Source organism: Ptychodera flava, chromosome 10 (assembly GCF_041260155.1).
Source record: "Ptychodera flava strain L36383 chromosome 10, AS_Pfla_20210202, whole genome shotgun sequence".
Lineage (NCBI taxonomy): Eukaryota > Metazoa > Hemichordata > Enteropneusta > Ptychoderidae > Ptychodera > Ptychodera flava.
The window spans coordinates 14,999,064-15,020,733 of record NC_091937.1 but is presented as its reverse complement, the minus strand read 5'-3'; the positions used below and the strand labels follow the sequence as shown (position 1 = coordinate 15,020,733).

Here is a 21,670-nt window from a genome sequence, read left to right as displayed (position 1 = left end):
AGGAAAGAGAATGCACAGAGGCTTCTACTGTCAATGAAACAGGTGTCAAGTGACGAGGCCTGTAAATGTATAATGTTGATAAGAAAAGCACACTTTTTTGGTTTCTCTATAAGCATTCTGCATGTCCACGCGCATCCTCAATTCTTGCTTAAAATTCGCACAGTTCGTCCAGGCGTTGTCTCATATTATGAATGTGTCTTTTTCCCTTTGTGACATCTGTACGAAATTAAAACACAGCTGATATGGAAGAACACGAAAGATTGGATAATACTGCGTCGCTGCTGTGCTACAAGTCGAAATTGTCATGGTGGACAAGTTTGTATTTTTCTTCACCATTGAAACCACCCTCAGAGAAACACTATTCTCTAGAATGAGGAGGACGTAGCCAAGACGGCGCTCTTCAGGTATGCCAAAGCGGCTATAGTGTCTCAGTCCCTTTGCGCTGCTTCGGTTCAACGCAGACGGCATCGAAGGTTAAATCATGCATGCACATTGCCTCACAAGAGTCTACGCAATACAATCTATAAAACTCACGGTGTGAAGGAATGAGGTGACACATATTAAAAAAAAATCGAGATATCTACAGGAATCAGTGAGGAATTGGTTTTTGAAAGTACTGGACTTTGGTTTCTTCCTTAGTCAGTCCATTTGTAGAACGAAGATTATCCACTGCTATTTTATCGCCTATTGCTGGTTAGGCCAGTAATTAAATTCTTTGTTTTGCGTCCCCACCCGCTTAGGTTTTTTTAAGGTTTTCATGAAAAACACACACAGTTTATTTGAATAGGAAATTTTAGGACATGACCGCTTAGCTTTTCTGAACTAAAATTTTGTTACGATTTTTTATCTGCTGCAATCAAATAACATTGTGTTAATTTTCTTGTGTGTGTTTTTCAGCCGCTTACACGAGTACCTTTTCCCCTTTAGAGTGGACGCAAAACAAAGAATTTAATTACTTTGGCCTTATCCTTGTTTTCTTAAAAATGTTCATCCCTTTCTATGACGTCACCACTGGTCAGACGATACATATACACACACATACTTACATACTTACATATATATATATATATATATATATATATATATATATATATATATATATATATATAAACAGATTACTTCAAGTACAAAGTAATGAAATCTATTACTTAAGTTTCATGCATCCTGCAATCTTCAGATAGAAGTGAAAGGATTTCTAGCTCGACAATCTTACATATATGATCGGGCCAACCATTCTATTTGTAGGTGGTGTTAAAATTCGATAAGTAATATTTGTTTTGGTGGCGACATTTTGAAACCAACTCATATATATATATATATATATATATATATATATATATATATATATATATATATATATATATATATATATATATATTATATATATATATATATATATATATATAACGTCACAAGTGCTTCCTGGGCCCCTTTGGGAAAATGCTGACGATTTAAATATTTTGTTCGTGCACGACCTGAAAACTGTAAGTAGGAATATTTTGAAGTGTAAATTTTCCGACTGAAATAACGAAACTGAAATTCTACTAATACTAGCACTAAGCGCAAATTACAAATTATTCAAGTGTGCTTGAGAAGTATTAATACTCGTCAACAGGAACGAACGGTACGGTGCACAGCGCCATCACAGGATAGTGCGATTTTCAGCGATAGCATCACGACTCGTCAGCTGAAACACCATATCATACCTAATCGAGGAAATTCGTACATGTCTAGCTGATTGAAAAATTATGTAATATTTCGGACGATACGACTCATTCATTTCTAGAACTCTACAAGACTTTAGACTGTTGAGTTTGCTGCAAAACAAATGTGAGAAGACTTGAAGAAAGACTCAAAATGACGTCATGCAATCCAAACGGGCCGACAACAGAACCGCTCGCTCGGTAACTGTATCATGATCACGTAAAGTGTACTTTGAGAAAATAAAATAACTAACAATCTTACTAAATAACCAACCAACTAACTAATTAACTAAACAATTCTTGCCTAGCCATCCGGTTTCTATAAAGTATATTGCTCCTTTTTTCCAAATCTCCACGTTATCAATGTATAAAGTATTAATCTTGCCAGGTAAGTACCTGCCGACAGACCACGCAACAAACTCAATACAATGAGATCTGGCCGTTAACAATTTCAAGCATAGCTTGTAAATCGTCTCGCTAGAGGGCGATAGCATGAATTAAACATCACAGAAAAATGTAAGGTTAGTTTGCTTTTGTATATGTGCATTACTGTCAGTTTTTCTACTGCTTGACACACCATACATACTTCTCTGCTTATCGCTCTTCAACAGCGGCAGTTTTTTCTTACCCTTTCAAGGGACAACATTTATTTATAATTTTGGTATATTTTCCGTTAGTGTTTCATAAAACAATTGCATACATTTTACTACTCTTCCCCGAATGTTTGTTGAACTGATACCAATAAAACGAAAAGCGTAAAACATGCAATGTGATTTTTGGACAAATAAAATATTTCAGTCACGGCCTATTTGTCAACTATGTCATAAAACAGTGGCCCCTGCATGCAGGCCGCGCTGTCAAGTTTCAATCTAGGCATTCCAACGTTAGTTTAAATGTTTCGTTGGCGACAGTTTGAGCAAAAGTTTAAATCTTGCACGTTCGGGGAGGGGGGGGGGCGTACTACCTTAACAAGCAATATTACTATGAAGAAAAAGTGTGTTGGTCGCGTGCAGCGCCACCTTGAGGTCAAGGGTAATGAAGCTTCAGCTATCAAATCTTTTCGTGTGATTCAGTCGGGTTTCTGACGGTTGTTTCCTTGGCAGCCACGTGAACAGATCGTTATCTGTCCTGAAAGTAACGGTGTCAAAGTGTTCGCGGCTCTAACGATTCACCACTTTGTGACAGTATGACGGTCTATTGAAGATACACGCGAAAGTTCGCCTTGGAATTTTACGATGGTCATCCGACTTATCATCAATAAACAATCAGATACCGCCGGGTATATACATGCGATCACACAAACTACTGTGACTATAATCCATTTTGGTTGCTACTGTCATAAAATATTGAACAGAATAGAGGGGGCTGATGAAATAAGACGACATTCACTGTTATCTTATCTTGTCATGAGCCAACACTGAACAGGTTGAGGTAACGCTATAGAATATACATCAGGGGCAGATATTGGAACTCTCAAATTTGCACAATACATTTCTGATCCACCACTTCATTTTGAAGCAAATTTGAATAAATAAAACTTTCACCGTATTATTTTTGTTAAAATTAGATATTCAATTTTCGCCATAGAGTTAAGACAGCGGTGGTGGCCATTTTGAATTCCAAATATCGCTAAATTTCAGGTAATTTGTTTCTCTGGTACCAACAGATGCACGGGTGACCCCTGATTTCGTGATTGATTTTGGAAGAGAATGTTGAAATTTTAGCAAATGTTTTCCCTTTCGAGGCGCGTACCACGCTAGTGATTACGAATGGCGCCTTAGGACAGATTATTCTGAGAAGGTGAAAGTTCACATACACGACCATTTTACAAAAACGAAACCGGGCTCCTCAGTACAATATCTATTTAATTTGCAGTCGCCTGGATAAAGATACACACAGGAATTTTCGGTCAGAGTGTATAGGTAAAATGTAATTTTTAATAACATTCTCAGCATATTTTGTCGCAGAAAACAGGTATATAAATTTTCTTGCTCATCTCCCTAAGATATTTTGGAATACAAAGCAGTGGCCTCATCCCACACATGAAAGTGTACAGAATGTAATTTGTTGACCTTTGAATTCTTTCCAGGGACGACTTTAATCGCATACGCACTCCGTGACGATGTGGTGTCAAGTTGAACATAAGGCATTTAGAGAAAATTTTCGGCAAAGAACAAGACGCTGTGTTTTATATATAAAAAAATTGAACAAAAAAGAAGGAAAGTATATCAAAAGTTACAGCTGATGGAGCTGCAGTAGGGGCAGATTTTGTGAATCTAAGTAGTTTTATTGATCTTTCAAACATACTGAATGTTCAGGTAGAATGCGCACCCTGGATAGTATTCAGACTCTCAAATTTTTTTCTTATACTTTTCTTGTCCACTGATTTTAAAACTCTAGTAATAAGGACAATTTTCAATCTTAGGTTTTCGAAAAGCGATCATTTTATTTTTCCCCATAGAGTCAACACAGTAATGGCAGCCATTTTGAATTCAAATATCGGTAAATGTTAGATAATTTGTTTCTCTAGTACCAAATTTTGTACCTTGACCTCTGATTTTTTTGTCTTGATTTAGTGAGAGAATGGTTGAAAGTTTTATTGAAGAAAGTTAGAGCAGAAGTTTTTCTCTTTCGAGCTACCTTAAGAGTGTTATTAAGGGAAACGAAAGTTATTGCTCCCGGGATCGTTGAGATCGCTTCCAGGTATCGGTGAAATCGAGACCCTTGATAATAACTCTGCTGTTTTTACGCCAATCCTCTAACTCGGAGATTTTTGCATTATCGCCTCTTTTAGTGGGGTCGAGGGAGTGGCCGTCGTCAGAAGCGCCGCCATCGACGATTTCAGCGGTGTCAGGGCGATTATGTTCAACCACGATCACCTCTTGCAGAGTGGAACTCGATGAGAATCCAGGCAAACGCTGAAGTTCATCAACGAGGAGTTTCAGACGGTCTGTTCTGATTTTCTTGTTGTTGACATCCTGGTGGTTTAGGTCTTGTGACACGTGATCATGAAGAGCCAATCCTTCCTCGCCTTCGCTTGCGTCGGCCTCGTCCACAGGCTCAAACGGATCCGTGGCGAGCTTGTCTTCTCCCGGTTGACTCCCGGTCGATTGCTCATCTTTTAACGAGGAGATACATTGCAAATGCCAAAACATAAGAAACAGCAGAGGGTATAGACTAGGATGTCTGAAACATAGAAATAAAAACCGTGTTTAGATAAAGTGGATATCGATCGTAAATGTTTAAATGACAAATGTCCGAACTTTCTCTTTCAATATCAACAATTCTCTTGACTTGAAAGTCTTTCTCTAAAGGATTTACAACGATAAGTTCACAGGAAAATCTAAATAAGTAATGATTGAAAAATATCTATAGATAGAATGCAAGTATATTTCTCGATAATAACGCATGACAGTGAGAGCAATACCACGATTTGTGGCCTGCCTAAGAAATTGTGATTCAGACCGAAATATTAATTATGCCGAGCAGCAGGCCAGGGTATCATCAATATTTCGACCAGGGGCAGCAGCCCGAGAGCTGGCCACAAATCGTGGTATTGCCCGATCTTCACGTGTTATTATTTTTATTACACCGAACACCTGAAATGGTCACAAAATCCAGTATTTGTTCTGTGCGCATCGAACATAAGGTTGAATGACGCGCAAAAGTTTCAAACGACGCATTTTAAATATCTCTTGCAAGAGTTTCTGGCGGTTGTAAACTACAATTCGCGTGCGTGCTTCGAACTTGCGTTCGAACGGCTAGCGGGCGAGAGGGCAATAAGCCCCTTTACAGTTCCGCGGACCGGCGTTCTATACCCATGATGCCTTTCGAAACTAGCGGCTTCGAGGTACCACTTTGCGCGTGTCGCCTATTCTTTAACACAGGTCTGCTATAAAAAGAATCATTTTTTGTTTGTTATCCGACTTATTCTGTCGAAAAAAGTGAGCTAATTATTCATTTTGTACATGTCAATCTATTTGAAAGCTGTTGAATATAACAGTTCGCCAATTATGTACTTTTTATGGAAATCTGGAGGAAATTTGTGTCGTTCTAATTTATTTACACATACGAATGTTGATCACAATAATCGGCTGTTGCTTTTAACAAGGGATTTCACGCAAAAGTATACAATAACTGCCGTCAAATTGAATGTACTAGACTGCATTGAACATGTAAAGATTACGTAAAAAAGTAATGGTGATTTTATTATCGACAGACGAAATCTATTGAACAAAGTTTTTAGCTAGGAGACAAATGGGAACCCCCTCTCATGTAAACAAACACGTAAAACTTCATACGGACAAAGCGGCAATCATTGGACCGGAGAATAGAACTACACCAGTCTGACGTTAGTTGAATGAGACATGTCCTGAAGGTGTCAGGAATGCTTGCTACATCGGCATTGAACACAGATGTAAGCAAACGTGAATCCCAGAAACATTTTCAAGATTTCCGTAAAATTGATTCGCAATTGGCAAACTGTTGCAACAGACAGCTATAAATAAATCGACATATAACATATTACTGCGTAGCTCACATTTTCTCACAGAATGAGTCTAAAAAAACACGTCAAAAATGAATCTGGATATAGTAGACCTGTGTTAAAGAATAGGCGATACGCGCAAAGAGGTACCCTCGAAGCCTCTAATTTCGCAAAGCACCATGGGTACAGAACGCTGGTCCGCCGAGCTGTAAAGGGGCTTATAGCATATCCCTTTTTTGGAATGTCACATGGCGGAGTTTTAACCAATCACGAGATCAGCACTATAGGTAAGGTGTAATATTGAAATAATTGCACGCGCTGGCAAGGGCAAGATATCTATTTGTTGCCCGCCAAAGGGCAAAGTGTGTTATGATATATATATATATATATATATATATATATATATATATATATATATATATATGTATAAATGTATATTATATGCGTGTGTTTATATAGGTGTATATATAGGTGTAGGTGTGTGTAGGTGTAGCTCTGTGTGTCTTTATGTCTGTGTTTGTTTCGGTTAACGCAAAATGAAGCATACTTTATGAATTTCTTGCCTAGTTACGCAAAAATATAATGCATACGTATCCAAACTTATTTACAGAATACAGATGCTTACATTTCTGGATAGATAGATAGATAGATAGATAGATAGATAGATAGATAGATAGATACGTACGTAAGTACATACATACATACATACATACATACATACATACATACATACATACATACATACATACATACATACATACATACATACATACATACGTACGTACGTACGTACGTACGTACGTACGTACATACATACATACATACATACATACATACATACATACATACATACACTACATGCAGTATATATATAGATACGTACATACATATTAAATATATTATATATAACGGTCAATACAAAATAGAATCAAACAACAGATAAATAGCTAAATTATCACTATCGCCCATTCCTGGTGTGAAGCGTTCACTGACATCTTAAGACTCGGCAAGTTTTAACAATATTCCAAAGATAGGTGAAGTACGTGCTTTAAAATTTCAAACGTTTCCTCCTTCAAACACACTTAAACAACAGGATGCAGGATCTATCTACTTAGGGTCGATGAATTGCCAACCTCTCAATTTAGTGCCTCATTTTCACAGAGCCTGATATTTCCAAAGATAGAAAGCAAATATTCCTCATGTGGATAGTCAATTTATATAGATATGTTTGGTAATCGTGTCTTCCTTTTCCCTTGTAGTGCGTCGTATGTTCTGTTCGCTCGGTCCTACTTGATCGACATGGTACAGGAACGTGTTTGTCCAAAGGAATATCGCTTGACTAGCCAAGATGACATCTGAGTGTTACTAAATCCAAACTACGATCACGAATCATCCAAGCACATTCATAATTATTGACATCAACAATGACAGCTAGTAGAAGATTTGCGTATAGATAGATAGATCGATAGACAGATAGGTAGATCACTTAATAGATAGATATATAGAAAGATAGATGCATACATAGATATATAGATACATGCATACATATACATAGTTACAAAGATGTAAAGATACATATCACAGATATATACATACTTTGATAGATAGCTAGATAGCTAGATAGATAGATAGATAAATAGATAGATAGATAGATAGATAGATACGTACGTACGTACGTACGTACGTACGTACGTACATATACATACATACATACATACATACATACATACATACATACATACATACATACATACATACATACATACATACATACATACACTACATGCAGTATATATATATAGATACGTACATACATATTACATATATTACATAAAACGGTCAATACAAAACAGAATCTTGCCTTTCTGCTGAAACAACAGATAAATAGCTAAATTATCACTATCGCCCATTCCTGGTGTGAATCGTTCACTGACATCTTAAGACTCGGCAAGTTTTAACAATATTCCAAAGATAGGTGAAGTACGTGCTTTAAAATTTCAAACGGTTCCTCCTTCAAACACACTTCAACAACAGGATGCAGGATCTATCTGCTTAGGGTCGATGAATTGCCAACCTCTCAATTTAGTGCCTCATTTTTCACAGAGCCTGATATTTCCAAAGCTAGAAAGCAAATATTCCTCATGTGGATAGTCCATTTATATAGATATGTTTGGTAATCGTGTCTTCCTTTTCCCTTGTAGTGCGTCGTATGTTCTGTTCGCTCGGTCCTACTTGATCGACATGGTACAGGAACGTGTTTGTCCAAAGGAATATCGCTTGACTAGCCAAGATGACATCTGAGTGTTACTAAATCCAAACTACGATCACGAATCATCCAAGCATATTCATAATTATTGACATCAACAATGACAGCTAGTAGAAGATTTGCGTATAGATAGATCGATCGATAGACAGATAGGTAGATCACTTAATAGATGGATATATAGAAAGATAGATGCATACATAAATAGATAGATACATGCATACATATATACATAGTTACAAAGATGTATAGATACATATCACAGATACATAGATATACATACTTTGATTGTCGATAGATAGATAGATAGATAGATAGATAGATAGATAGATAGATAGATACATACATACGTACATACATACATACATACATACATACATACATACATACATACATACATACATACATACATACATACATACATACATACATACATACATACATACATACATACATACATACATACATACATACATACATACATACATACATACATACATACATACATACATACATACATACATACATACATACATACATACATACATACATACATACATACATACATACATACATACATACATACATACATACATACATACATACATACATACATACATACATACATACATACATACATACATACATACATACATACATACATACATACATACATACATACATACATTGCGACAGACAGGGAGACAGACATGCAGTCTGGAGGGCAGAAAGGTAGACGGGCACGCATGCACACATGTATGCATCATTTAGTTTTGTAACATTAATCTGTCAAAAATATGCCAGTCAATGTTTCATGTGGTATCTGAATCACAAGCTAACATGCTTTTGCTTTTACTATTGTTAGTCGAAAATAAATATTGTGTTTGAAATGTGATTGCATGAGAAATCTTACGTTTGGGTATGTGGTGATCACGTTCGGTTGGTGTTTGCAGAGATAATATAACAACGTTTGAGGGGAGGTAGTAAGAATCGATTTTCGAAAAAATCGATCTGAAAGCTAGCCTCAAAAATGACACTTTTATTACGGGTGGTTAACATGCATTCCAAAAGGGAGTTTTAGAAAACATACGTTTCTTTTCTTTTTTTTACATTTGAAAGTTTAAGAATTTTCAAGTCTTTCAACTGTCAGCAGGTGTCATGGACGCTTCAGTGACACCAGAGATACCTTTTCCGTTGCAATTTCACTGGCAAAAACAGTTCGAACGAGGCAATTAACCGCTTGATCCCATTTCCCACCGCAGAGATCTAACTCTGATGTAATTGGGCTGAACCTCGATCAGGTACAGTCAGCGAACCCTTTTAAACTTGTGTTTCTCGTCTTGAACGTTGTATAGTTCTATAAACGCGAAAATGTTGAACACTTTTAGCTCTGCAGTAATGCTCTCCGTTTCACGTTTTCAAATATGACCAGCCAACTTTTGAATACAACCATTTGCAGTGTCAATGGTTAAGGCTAGAGAAAAAATATTCTTCCTTTTTTTCTGAAAGCTACAGAGGCGGCGAGCGAATTTTTTAAATATTTTTACGAACCAGCAAAATTTCTCACTACTTACATTGTTAGTGATGACGCAGCGTCTATATTTTACAAACTGTTCACAATAGAGGCATTACATATACAGACAGTGTTGACAGAATAAATTCTGAACATTTCCACACGCTCCCTTAAGAAAACACTGTGAAATATGCACCAAAATACCTAAAAGCACTAAAATAATTGTGATGCAGAAGTTTATACTTGGCGCCATTTTTTATAATTCCAAATTGGCTAAACTAGAAGCGGCGATCCCTTAGAACAATTTACAAATTCTTCCTTGCCTAAATTAACGACTCTGTCCATGAATTCTGACAGGGAACGAATGATGTCATGGCATCACGAGTATAAGGAAGGTCGCTGAAGAGTTCGGCGCATAGCTCAGTAACATCAAGAAACCTAGAAATCAATCAGACTTTGTGTAGACAAAACTTTATACGATCTAGTATTTCCAGGTATAGTTTCTTTTAGGTTTGCTGCTTGGTAACATGAATTTGAGACGACTGGAAGCCATGTTCAACCTGACTTGATATTCAACGCATTTTCCCTGGCTCGATTATTTCTGCAACATTGTACGAAGGGCCATAGGTATGCATGTATTGTGGAAAGTCGCCTTCTTCGCCAATGTCTTCCGCTTGAATATTTGACCTATAATTATCTATCTTTCCATATTTTCGACATTAAACTTTGTGTGGCGTCATGATAACGTTGTATTACGCCTTTGCATAAGGGCCTAACTCCGTACGATTTGGAAAATCGCTGTGGAGATAAAGACAGGAATTCAAAGACATCGCCCACTTGTCGAGTTCGATTCGCAAAATTTATTACCCGTAAATTGGTTAATGTCTGCTGTACTAATCTTACAAACCTTAAATGGACATGCAGTCAAAAGAAGGAAAAATTCATTTAATTTTGTTTCACAACATTAGGGACAAAATATCGTTAAGTTAGCATAACCAAAAAAAGACTACTTTGAAGCGCTGTCGATTAGTAGTGTGGTAAAAAAAAATCGAAAAAACCTAGTTCTCAATCTTAATTATAACCTAGGCAGTGCAGTGATCTTCCAAGACATCACGAGAAACTGTAAAAACTGAAAACAAATTTGCCGAATAATGGAGATCGGTTAAAAATTTTCGTAAAGGCAGGGAAAAATCATAATTATGATCCGGTCGGAGATAAGTTAGTCTCGCATAGAGCGCTAGCGTATCTAATACCATGTAAATCTGATTACACGCCTACACGTGCACGAATTGTTGCATTCTACTCCTACTCTCTCATCCCTTTCTTATGTGAATATTGAAAAGGCATTGACAAGCGTAAGGATAGCCCTGTAAATATCAAAACACCCTAAAAACTAAAAAAAAACCACCAAAACAAAACAAAACAAGAAAAAACAAAATAAAAACCTGGCAAAACCAATAATTTCAAAGCATTTAGGATTCTATTTTCTTTCTGTTTTGGTTTTAGTCAGGCATTCATACGCCTTACTTGGAAATACCTAGGGGTAATATGAAAAGTCAAAGCTCTTATCTCTTTAAACCCTAGCTTCGAGTCCCTGTGGCTTTTGGCAGGCACGTAGCCTTTGATAAAAACCTGTGAAACCATTCTTTCAATTACTACAGATTGGGTTAAATTTCAAAGCAATGTTGTGTCAGAATGGACGACCTGGCATCAACAAATCACTGTTTGGTGTCGTCTAACGCGCACAATTCAATGCCTAACCTCGGGCTTCACAAAGAATTACGGAACACATAAATTGCTTGTGAAGCAAATGACATAAATCAGGTGATGATTGTTATCGTTTAAAATGCCTGCAAATGAAGGAAGTTGTAAACAGCAATAACGTGATGACGCATTAGCCAATATTTCCATCTTAGTTATACACGAACCGCATCGAAATTACCCTCCGACTGGGATACTGTGTTATACGTAGAAGGATGGAACATTTAAAGCGACAATTCCCAATTCCTGGTTCTCACTACAGTGTTTTATTGACATCGACTATACGCGTTATGAATATTTTGTCATCCCTTTAAAGTTGTATTCAGTTCATCAATTTGTTGAGAGATAAAGCTGACAAGAGAGCTTCCCTTTAAGGAATCCAACGGGAACCATCCGATTCATTGTAGAAGGTTTATGTCTACATTTTGTTTTACGACCGTCGAGAAAGTTATACTTAAACAGCAGTTGATCGTGGGCTAACACTTCTAAAGATCATTGAAAAGTACTCACCTGAAACCCGCAGACATTGTTATCTGAAAAACTTTCAGTTCCTGGCGGGATAAATGTTAAAACAACCAGTTTTATTTCTGAGGATTGTCGGTGAGGTAGTAGACTGGATTCGTGTGTCTGTCCCCTTCGAACCTCGGCTAAATGTGTAGGAACTCTCAAATGTGCAGGTCTTAGAAGTTATAGGCTTCGTATGACAGACGAAACCATTCCGAGAGAGGGGTATAGTACTTAGCACCACCTTAAAACATACTTATCATCGGAAGACAAACTCTCCTCCACTGGAACGATTTCCGCGAATGTGTGAATGTTGCTGACGTGTGCGCGTGATTGTTGTTCGATTGACGTAAGTAGGAATAGTGAGACGAAAAATAATACGACTGAACAAACGTTTAATCAGCATAATATGTTTTATTCAGAATAGGACTTTGTTGGGTGATTACTATTGCTGTTTTCCATTCCTTGCAAAAACCTGTCTATAGTTTTATTAACGTATAGCATAAACATGAAAGGGTACAACAGTATAGACCTAATATCCTTATTTCAGAAATGTATCGGGGTTATTTACAAATAATGTCACTCAAAAAAGAACCATCCAGGCAATAGAGGTATTTTCCTTTGACTGGAGTAGTAGTAGTTGTTACTGCTATTCTACAAGTTTTGAACCCTCTGTCTGTAATAGTTTCTAGTACCGTCTCTCTTTTAGTATGTGTGCGTGAATGCATGCATGCATGTATGCATGCATGTATGTTATTGTATGCATGCATGCATTCTGGTCTGTCTGTCTGTCTGTCTGTCTGTCTGTCTGTCTGTCTGTCTGTCTGTCTGTATGTATGTATGTATGTATGTATGTATGTATGTATGTATGTATGTATGTATGTATGTATGTATATATGTATATGTGTGTGTGTGTGTGTGTGTGTGTGTGTGTGTGTGTGTGTGTAAGTGTATATGCCTGCTGTTGTCAAAGGCTAGCTAAATTCAGCAAACTGCACTATCGTTTACCTACCTCCTCCTACATTTCTTGCTTCATGACATTTGGCATTCCTACACTGTTTACTACGTTAATCGCAGACTCGTGATGAATATTGATTACATTATAGATCAGCATACACACAATTTTGTTTATTTCTACCGAAACATGTTAGGAGTTTATATCCTTTCATGACCAAGTCGTTATCCATCATAAACATGGATATCGATTATCACAGCTATACGGGGCGAACTTCTCGTCAGCCGGCGTCACTATCTGGGAAAAACAAAGCTTTGAAAGATCACTTACAGCACTTATTTGTTTACAAGAACGACAGTTAAAGCGCCAATAGCTGCGAATGTGTAATTAACTGATCTCAAAATATCCTCAGTTTTCCTAGAGTTTTCTTTGAATAAGAACCATTAAAGACTGAAAAAGTGTGGAATACTTTCATAAGTGTTGAAAGTGGCATGTAAATCCAAATGTTTTAACATCATTTTAGATTTCCACCCATTTTCAAAAGTAATAATATAAGAGAGAAAATACAGATTATAACAACAAAATTTTGGCCGTCGTGTGTTGCGTATTCAAGTCAATAGCACCATGCTTGTTTCTGCTATGATCACGATGTGTATGTGAAGAAAAAACTGTTTTTTTTGTACTTTTCTGTGGGGCTCCATTTTATGAGTGCGGCACCCGTTTTAGTATTCAGCCTCATAACACGTGATGTGTAGGCATGGTCCAAATCAGCGAGTAGTGATACTTTTATACACATCCTTCAGTTAGCACATTTACACTAACCAACTTCGGTTTGAAAATAAAATCATGAAAATAATGCATAAAATTCGCAGCTATCGGGGCTTTAAGGCTGCGATCTATTGTCTGTGATTGAAATATACATTGAATGGGAGATGCCAAATGAATCATACATAAGCCACGAGGTATTCACGGCTTAATATTTGGTGTAATATCTGAACTGGTAATACAGAACTCTCCAAAAATGGCACAGGTATAGCTCACATCGAGGTCATGGAACTGCAGTATACAATTGGAGCGGTACTGCGCTTGCTCAGTGTCTACAAGAATACGTATACAGTGGCAATGTGTGATAAACATTACAAACTGTAGATTACGGCCAACTGTGCCATCTTCTATGGACATGAGAGATTTCCAGTTTTCCATGAATTGTATGGAAATGTGTCACTCAAAGGGTTACTGACTTTGAGTAAAGGAGAGAAGAATTTCATTTCGAATGTCACAAGAACGTACGTTAGCTAGGCTTCCTTCACGAATAACGACGCGAGGCGTGGGGGGGGGGGGGGGGCTTGAAGAATCGGGATTGAAATCTTATTTTTTTCAGATCACCCCTCCAGATACCCCTCAGTACCCTTAAAATTTTCAACTCCCCCGTCTACATTATCATCATTTTTCAAATTCCCCCTATAATCATATAGCCGCATACTTATTAGGGATGCACGCAAAGAAAAATGGCAGAATTTTCGACACTAAGCTTACGTGTTATTAGCAGTTTATAGAGCTATATTCCTATAAGGCAAGTTCTTAAATTGATTCATATTTAATGTCATCGGTAGATTTCTGGGATTTATCCATTTAAGCTGGAATTGACAAAATTGGAAGGTTAAAATATTCCATAAAATAACGTTTTAACCTCTACAATGTTTTGTGTAATAATGGCAAATTTGGTAGAAAATAAATAATTCCATTCAGTCACATATTTTTTCTTTTGAGTATTTACTGTCCAAAGTTTTACTTTTGTGTTATCTTACGATGAGAATGGGAAAATTTAGAAAATCAAGCGTGGTGACCCTATCTTTTTTCTTTAATATTTGATTATTCTCATATGCTACAATTCAAAAATCCCTGATAACTTTCAAGTTTCCTGGTCTTCCATATCATGTATTGCTTTCTAGTCTGATCTTATGTTGAAGTATATTTTACTGTCATGAGCGACATTTAACCCCAACTCTTCTTCAACTGAGTCAGAGCTATCTCTGCCACTTCCGATATCCAGTGGCAATGACACCGCATTAGCAAGGCAGAAGCTGTATTAACTTTGATAATTTTGACAATATTTTTGTTCAGTTTATACAACTGCGTTCTTATTCTGCTCCCTGCAGCATGTTGAACTGTTCAGTATTCAGCTTGCTAACACAGCCTATGTATGTGTACTGTGCATGTGTGTCATTGACAAATGACTGTCGGTCTGGACTCTAATTCAATTATAATCTAATACATATTTATATATACAGGCTTTGTCGACAGTCTAAATATTGTGTGTTTCGGCACACTGTAGGGAGACAGCAAGAAATATGTATTTGATACATTGCATAGAAATATTGAAAAAAATTATCAACGGTAAGCTTCATTCCAGTTACTAGGCCCACTTGTTTGGTTTTTACGAAAAACCATACATGTTTAGATTTTTGGGGTCGCGCCTGCTACGGTAGTGATGCATACGTACAGGAGGGTTATGTGTATTGGCCCTTGCTGAATGTGCTTTTAAATTTGTTGAATGATTTTTTTATGTTAGCTCACTGTCATGGTCAATGTTCTAAAAGGTCTCACTCACTCATAAAGAAGGTATTGTTTTACTTTTGTTGTTTATGTTTCAGGTTCATAAAAATCTGTTTATTCCAAAATGTGGTTTGTAATTATGTGGTATGTGAATTTTCAACTTTGAGGGACAGTGGTCAACGTATGGTTATGGTTTTGTTCTATTATGAATAGTCGAAATTTTACAATCGTCTTGTATGATGCGGCTGACTTATCAAGGGTGGAAAAAATGGACGCAAGTCGATGCATAAATTCAACCTGCTGTTTTAAAGACAGTACCTACATTTACATTAGGTTGGCATTTCCGATGTTAACATATTCTTTTTCTTAGTTGAAAATGCGCAACCAGAGTCCACCATATATTTCAATAGACATCAATCCATCCATCACAGAGTTCACCAAGCTTCACCGATAACAGTCGATTAGAGTGACAGACCCAGCCGTATACTCAGTGCGTTTGGTTCTACGTTTGATGTAGCTGCCGCTAGATGGCGCTAAGTGTCAGGCTATGGTACCAACACTTCACGTCGAAACGGTAGTGCCTGCTACTACCTCTTTGTTTTTTTGTACTCTATTCTGTCTGTTTCCCTAATATGTTTATCATAAAGACAGTTGAAACAAGATATTGAATTGAAAGGGCTCCCGTGTTGCAGTCGCTGCATATTGGCACTTTTGTTTTCTCTGACAAGATTGCCACAAACTTGCAATTTCATTAAGTTTGCAATGAATGACGTTACCAACATGGCGCTGCAAAGTGTCTTTTAATGTGCCAATGTTACTACAAACACCAATTTTAGTGCAGCCATTCAAGAGGTAATAGCAACAATTTTAAAATTGTTGAAAATATGCAAATTACCAATTCTTTGACAAGAAACTGTAATATGCCTTTCGTTTCACTTGTATGTTGTAATGAGCAATATTAATTGTACAGGTTTATTAAACTTGTTACGGCCACAGTACTGCATATATAGCCTCACTTTGAATTATCATTAAATATTCAAATTGGCAATAAGTTAACATGAAACTGTCGCATGTCTACTGCTATTAAATTTTGGATCATCTGTTATCTCTCAAGTGTCATAAACATTATATTAAACGATAAGCTTCCCATTTCTTATATTGCAGAGCTTTCGTTTTAATTTAAATCTCTCAAAGAAGGACGCTGTTGGGATACAAACATTGCGATACAGGGGACCATGTCAACCATATTTGTGATTTGGAAAGCACGAATCTGCGGCTTTCCTTTCTAGATTTCGAGTATACATAATCTATGAGGATGATCGTCTTGTTGTGTCCGATATTATTTTAGGCTGATTGTATGTCAATGGAGCAAAAAATGTCAACATATACAACCCAATTTTCACAAATCTCGTGGGGATCGATCAAGCAAACCGTCTCCCCACCACAATGAATACGCATTTGCTCCATACAGCACATGCTGTGCCCCATTGGTTATCTATGGAAATCCGGTCACGACATGCTACATGCGACCTGCGACTTCAAAACTGCGACCTGCGTCCTGCGAGTTTGAAACATACGACCTGCGACTTCGGCATTTAGACCAAGATGTAACCTGCGACTTCACAACAGCGACCTGCGTCCTGCGTGTTTGTCAAACTGCGACATCAGTTTTGATTTGTTCGCACCATTGCTCTGAACACGAGCCTGAAACACACGAGGGACACCATTGCACTGTATTAAAACAGCCGGTTTACCGCAATATCGCGACCTGAGCATAATTTTCGCACCGCTGGCCTACGCAAAAATTGGCCAGCGAAAGAATTCAACCAGCGATAGAAGTGCACGAAGGTGTGACGGTAGAGAATTCCACAAACGAAGAGCACAAATTTATTTTCCTTCTTACGAAAGGCAAACTGATCTGAAATAATGCAATAGCAATAGGGTTTTAAACGTCTACATCAGAGTTAGTTTCTGGAACTTTTCTGCCCACATGATCTAAAATATTACATACACACAAAAAATAATATGTACATATTATAGTATGTACATATTGGGCTTAAACACTGAAAATAGGATTGTAGGAGGGTTTAATGATTTCCTGTTTTACAGTTTTAACTCGCATTATCTATAAAGAAAGTCGGTCACTGGCTATTCATGGTTAGCAATTATGTCTGGATTGCACTTCTGTCAATATCAGTATTATTTTAACTGCTTTACTTTGCATATGTTATTTGTGTAGACAAATGAAGTCCGAAGTAAACCAGTAAGAATATTTTTATTTTTCCAACGGTACAAAAGTTGGATCAATTCGATTTTTTGACGAAAAAGTAAGAATGAAATTAGACGAAAAGATGGCAACATCCGATAATCAATCACTGGAGAATTGGAACAAAATTGGAAATGTTAGAAAATGAACGACAATAACTGAAAATTCTAATGTTTGCAATGACACTGACTCAGTTATGATAAAGGGGGGACAACTGATGAATTGAACAGACAGCTAGATGGTTATACCACAGTGAAATGAGGATAAATACCAGAGATATCTAAAAATCAAAAGGTTGGTCGATAACATAAGGAAAGAAGCGAGGTAAGGCAGACGAAGAATATCTAAAATAATTTGAAATTATAACATAAACATATAAATGCCTATCACGTAGCATATTATTTTCCATGCATTGACACGGACTGTCAACATTTCCGTCACAAAATTATCTCTCCAGATGAAAATGAGTGAACTGGTGTGTACATGAATTGAGTTTTGCCAGACTTGGTGAACGATTTACCAAAGCGAAAGCAATGGCTTATTAATTGATCGATGTTGAACGTTAAATCTCCTTTCCACGTTTTACCCTTTGAGCGCTGTAATTTTCTCCCACCAAAATTTTAGTGCAAAATTTTACCAAAGGTATGAATTTTCTGTAATTTTTTGATAATTTTGGACCAAATCGACATCACATTACATTGGCTACAGATTTTTCCCAAAATTTTTGCAAAAATTGGAGAAAAATTGACAGGGGTACATTATATAAAGGGGACAAAAATAGACTTTGGCGCTCAAAGGATTAAAGTTCACGCAAGACGCCTCCAATCTAATACTGAGGAAAACACCATGAAACGTAACGTGTTGTTGTTGCATGTCGCAGTTGTGAAGTCGCAGGTCGCAGTTTGACAAACACGCAGGACGCAGGTCGCTGTTGTGAAGTCGCAGGTTACACCCAGGTCTAAATGCCGAAGTCGCAGGTCGCATGTTTCAAACTCGCAGGACGCAGGTCGCAGTTTTGAAGTCGTAGGTCGCATGTCGTGACCGGATTTCCATAGTTATCAACTTTATCTGGTGGTGACACAGAAACTTGGCAGAATAGGGCTAAGTTAGCAAAATGTGTGTAAACATGTACCTGGTTTGTTGACAAGGTGATTGATGGTCTATGCATGAAGTAGTGGTAAGGTGCACGTAAACAGTATTCCAGCGGTTTCTACCTTGGAGTTTCACAAAATGATTGGCAGCTGTTTCAGTCACGTGACAACTGTCTCAAGGACATTTCCTCTTATTCTGAAGTCAATATTCAAAAACCATGGTCGTCATTTCAAAACCCTACAAATATTTTGTGGATGGCTGTAAGGCATAGGTGTTTATGAAACCAGATAAGTTCACGGTATGAAATATGGTTTATTCTGACACTCGTTTAGGTCCATTTTCACGGCGCAACTGACCTCTTTGTTGTCCTTCCGTCACCCATGGCCAAACGACATAAACGGCAGAAGAGTAAAGTTCCAGTCCATAGGTTATCCTTAGGTCTTGAGTGCGATTATCAATAGTTTGATCACATTCTTATCGCACGTTGCAGTGATCTCTATATATGATCAATAAACCAGCTACACATTTTTAAACTCAAATTTGAACTGTTTTCGTGGACACCTGCAGTTAATTCACAATCTCTGTATATCTGTTTATTGCCCAACCTGAACTCCTCCATTAGCCATTGGTAATGATCACCAATGCATAGCGCCATTGCTAATGAACACCCATTGCACGAACAACTTGCCAACAGCTAAAGAGGGCGTGAGGTCTTTCACTTCGGAGCTGTAACAAATTTTTAAGCGATTTGGACTTGTGTTATAAATATAACACATTTATTTATCATATGCAAATCGATAACAGCTTGTAGTTTAACCAGCGATTCACGGTCGGTCAGGTGTGTTCAAATATGAATACTTAATTGGTAGGGTCGATTTAACTTTAGGTTTCATTGCTTAATATTCTTGTTCAATTATTAATGTTTGATCGTCAGATGATAAGAAAACTAAAATCGTAGTCATTATTTACTCAGCGAAACCTCTATAGACTGCGCTTTGTTGCTGCGTGTAATATAAATACACTTTATCGTTTTATTGGAGGTGGGCAAAGTTATGTTTGTACAAACACGCATGTCTGTACTTCTAGGGAAATGGTCGGCTCAACAGTTTGCTGAGGCTCCACTTTAAGGTAGAACGCACCTCGGTGACAGACAATCAGACTCTCGAATTTCTACAATTCTTTTCTGATTTACCACTTGTGGGGCTCATTTTAAAGCTCTTGAAGAAAGAAAAACTTTTACCGTCTTAGTTTTTCGAAAATCCAAAATTTAATTTTCCTCCATAGAGTTAACACAGGGATGGCGGCCATTTTGAATTTCAAAAATTGCAAAATGTTGGGCAACTTGTTTCGCTAGTTCCGAACTTTGCACGGTGACCCCCGATTTTTATTGTTAATTTGGTAAGAGAATGGTTGAAAGTTTCGTTTGAGAAAGTTTAAGCAAAAGTTTAAGTCTTTCACTTTCGAGGTGCATACTACCTTAAAAACCTAAAGCAGTGGAATTCCGCACTGGCAATGCCCTTGAAGAACGTGGCCTCATAAAATGTAACAATCACTATTTAAAGAGTTACGTTGTGATATTTTGGCGAGACCTCGCCAAAGATACTGGCACCATTAGCTTCCAGATCCAGTCTCGAAAGTTGGATTGACCATTTTACAAACAACTTAAGATGGATCGTATCGCATTGCTTGACTTGTAGTCATATCAGAACGCTTACCAATTTCTATATAATCTATTGGTAGTTATTGAATGATTACATTACTACTGAAAGGAACGCGTTTATATTCAATCGAAGGGAGTAGAGGCCTTTGCCTATTTGGATTTTGTATTGCGTGCTATTTTGCATGACAATACATTTTAAAGAAATGGTTTGAAGTATTATTTCCGCGTTCTAATAGTTTCGATATGCTTATTAAATAAAAGTAGTTGTGTGCATTGTTTGTTGTTGGCGGACAAATACATATTATTTCATTACGTATTGATATTGCCGGCAATATTTGACAGGTTCTGGCAGGTTCCTAAAGACAAACAAGCAATACAGCCTCATTTATGCATATTATAAAACGCATTGTTGCATTTGCTCCTAAATACCGGGCATTTCAAGTATTTTTTATTCTATGTACCATGGCATTGCCTTTAAAAGAACATTTATGTAACTTCTGCAGGATTGTCTTTCATCATTTAATCTAACCGATCACTTTTCCACAAAAATTATCGATGGTTATGTAATTTGGTCTTATAAAACATAATGTTATAAATTAATTCAAGATGCATGGACAGTTAGACTGCAAGCGTACAGAGGTGTAGAGAACTTAAACAAGAATGGTCAAATCAGGGATGCCTCATACGTCGTGATGGAGGGAAAGGCTGAAATCCCGATCTCGAAACTAATAACTCAGTCACGACCGTATGAAATTTCGCAAACACAAGAAATTGAGGACGATGTACACAGCACAATGGACATATAGATCAAAGGAAGTATGATTTATAAACTGGGTCCATATATGAATACGCTGGCTCTGTGACCTAAATGAAGAGCAGGGACAAATACGTCTTGATCGGTACCAAAAGTG

General features: G+C 37.2%; 1 protein-coding gene across 1 annotated transcript; it reads right to left on the bottom strand.

Moving 5' to 3' along the window:
• Positions 1-3,656: 3,656 nt before the first annotated feature.
• On the bottom strand, positions 3,657-12,378 carry LOC139141426 (uncharacterized). Its single transcript, XM_070711050.1, has 2 exons — positions 12,237-12,378; positions 3,657-4,889 (listed from the first exon to the last, which is right to left on the bottom strand). Exons 1-2 carry the CDS (start codon positions 12,251-12,253, stop codon positions 4,373-4,375), a joined length of 534 nt encoding a protein of 177 aa, XP_070567151.1. The 5' UTR covers positions 12,254-12,378; the 3' UTR covers positions 3,657-4,372.
• Between the last annotated feature and the right edge of the window lie 9,292 nt (positions 12,379-21,670).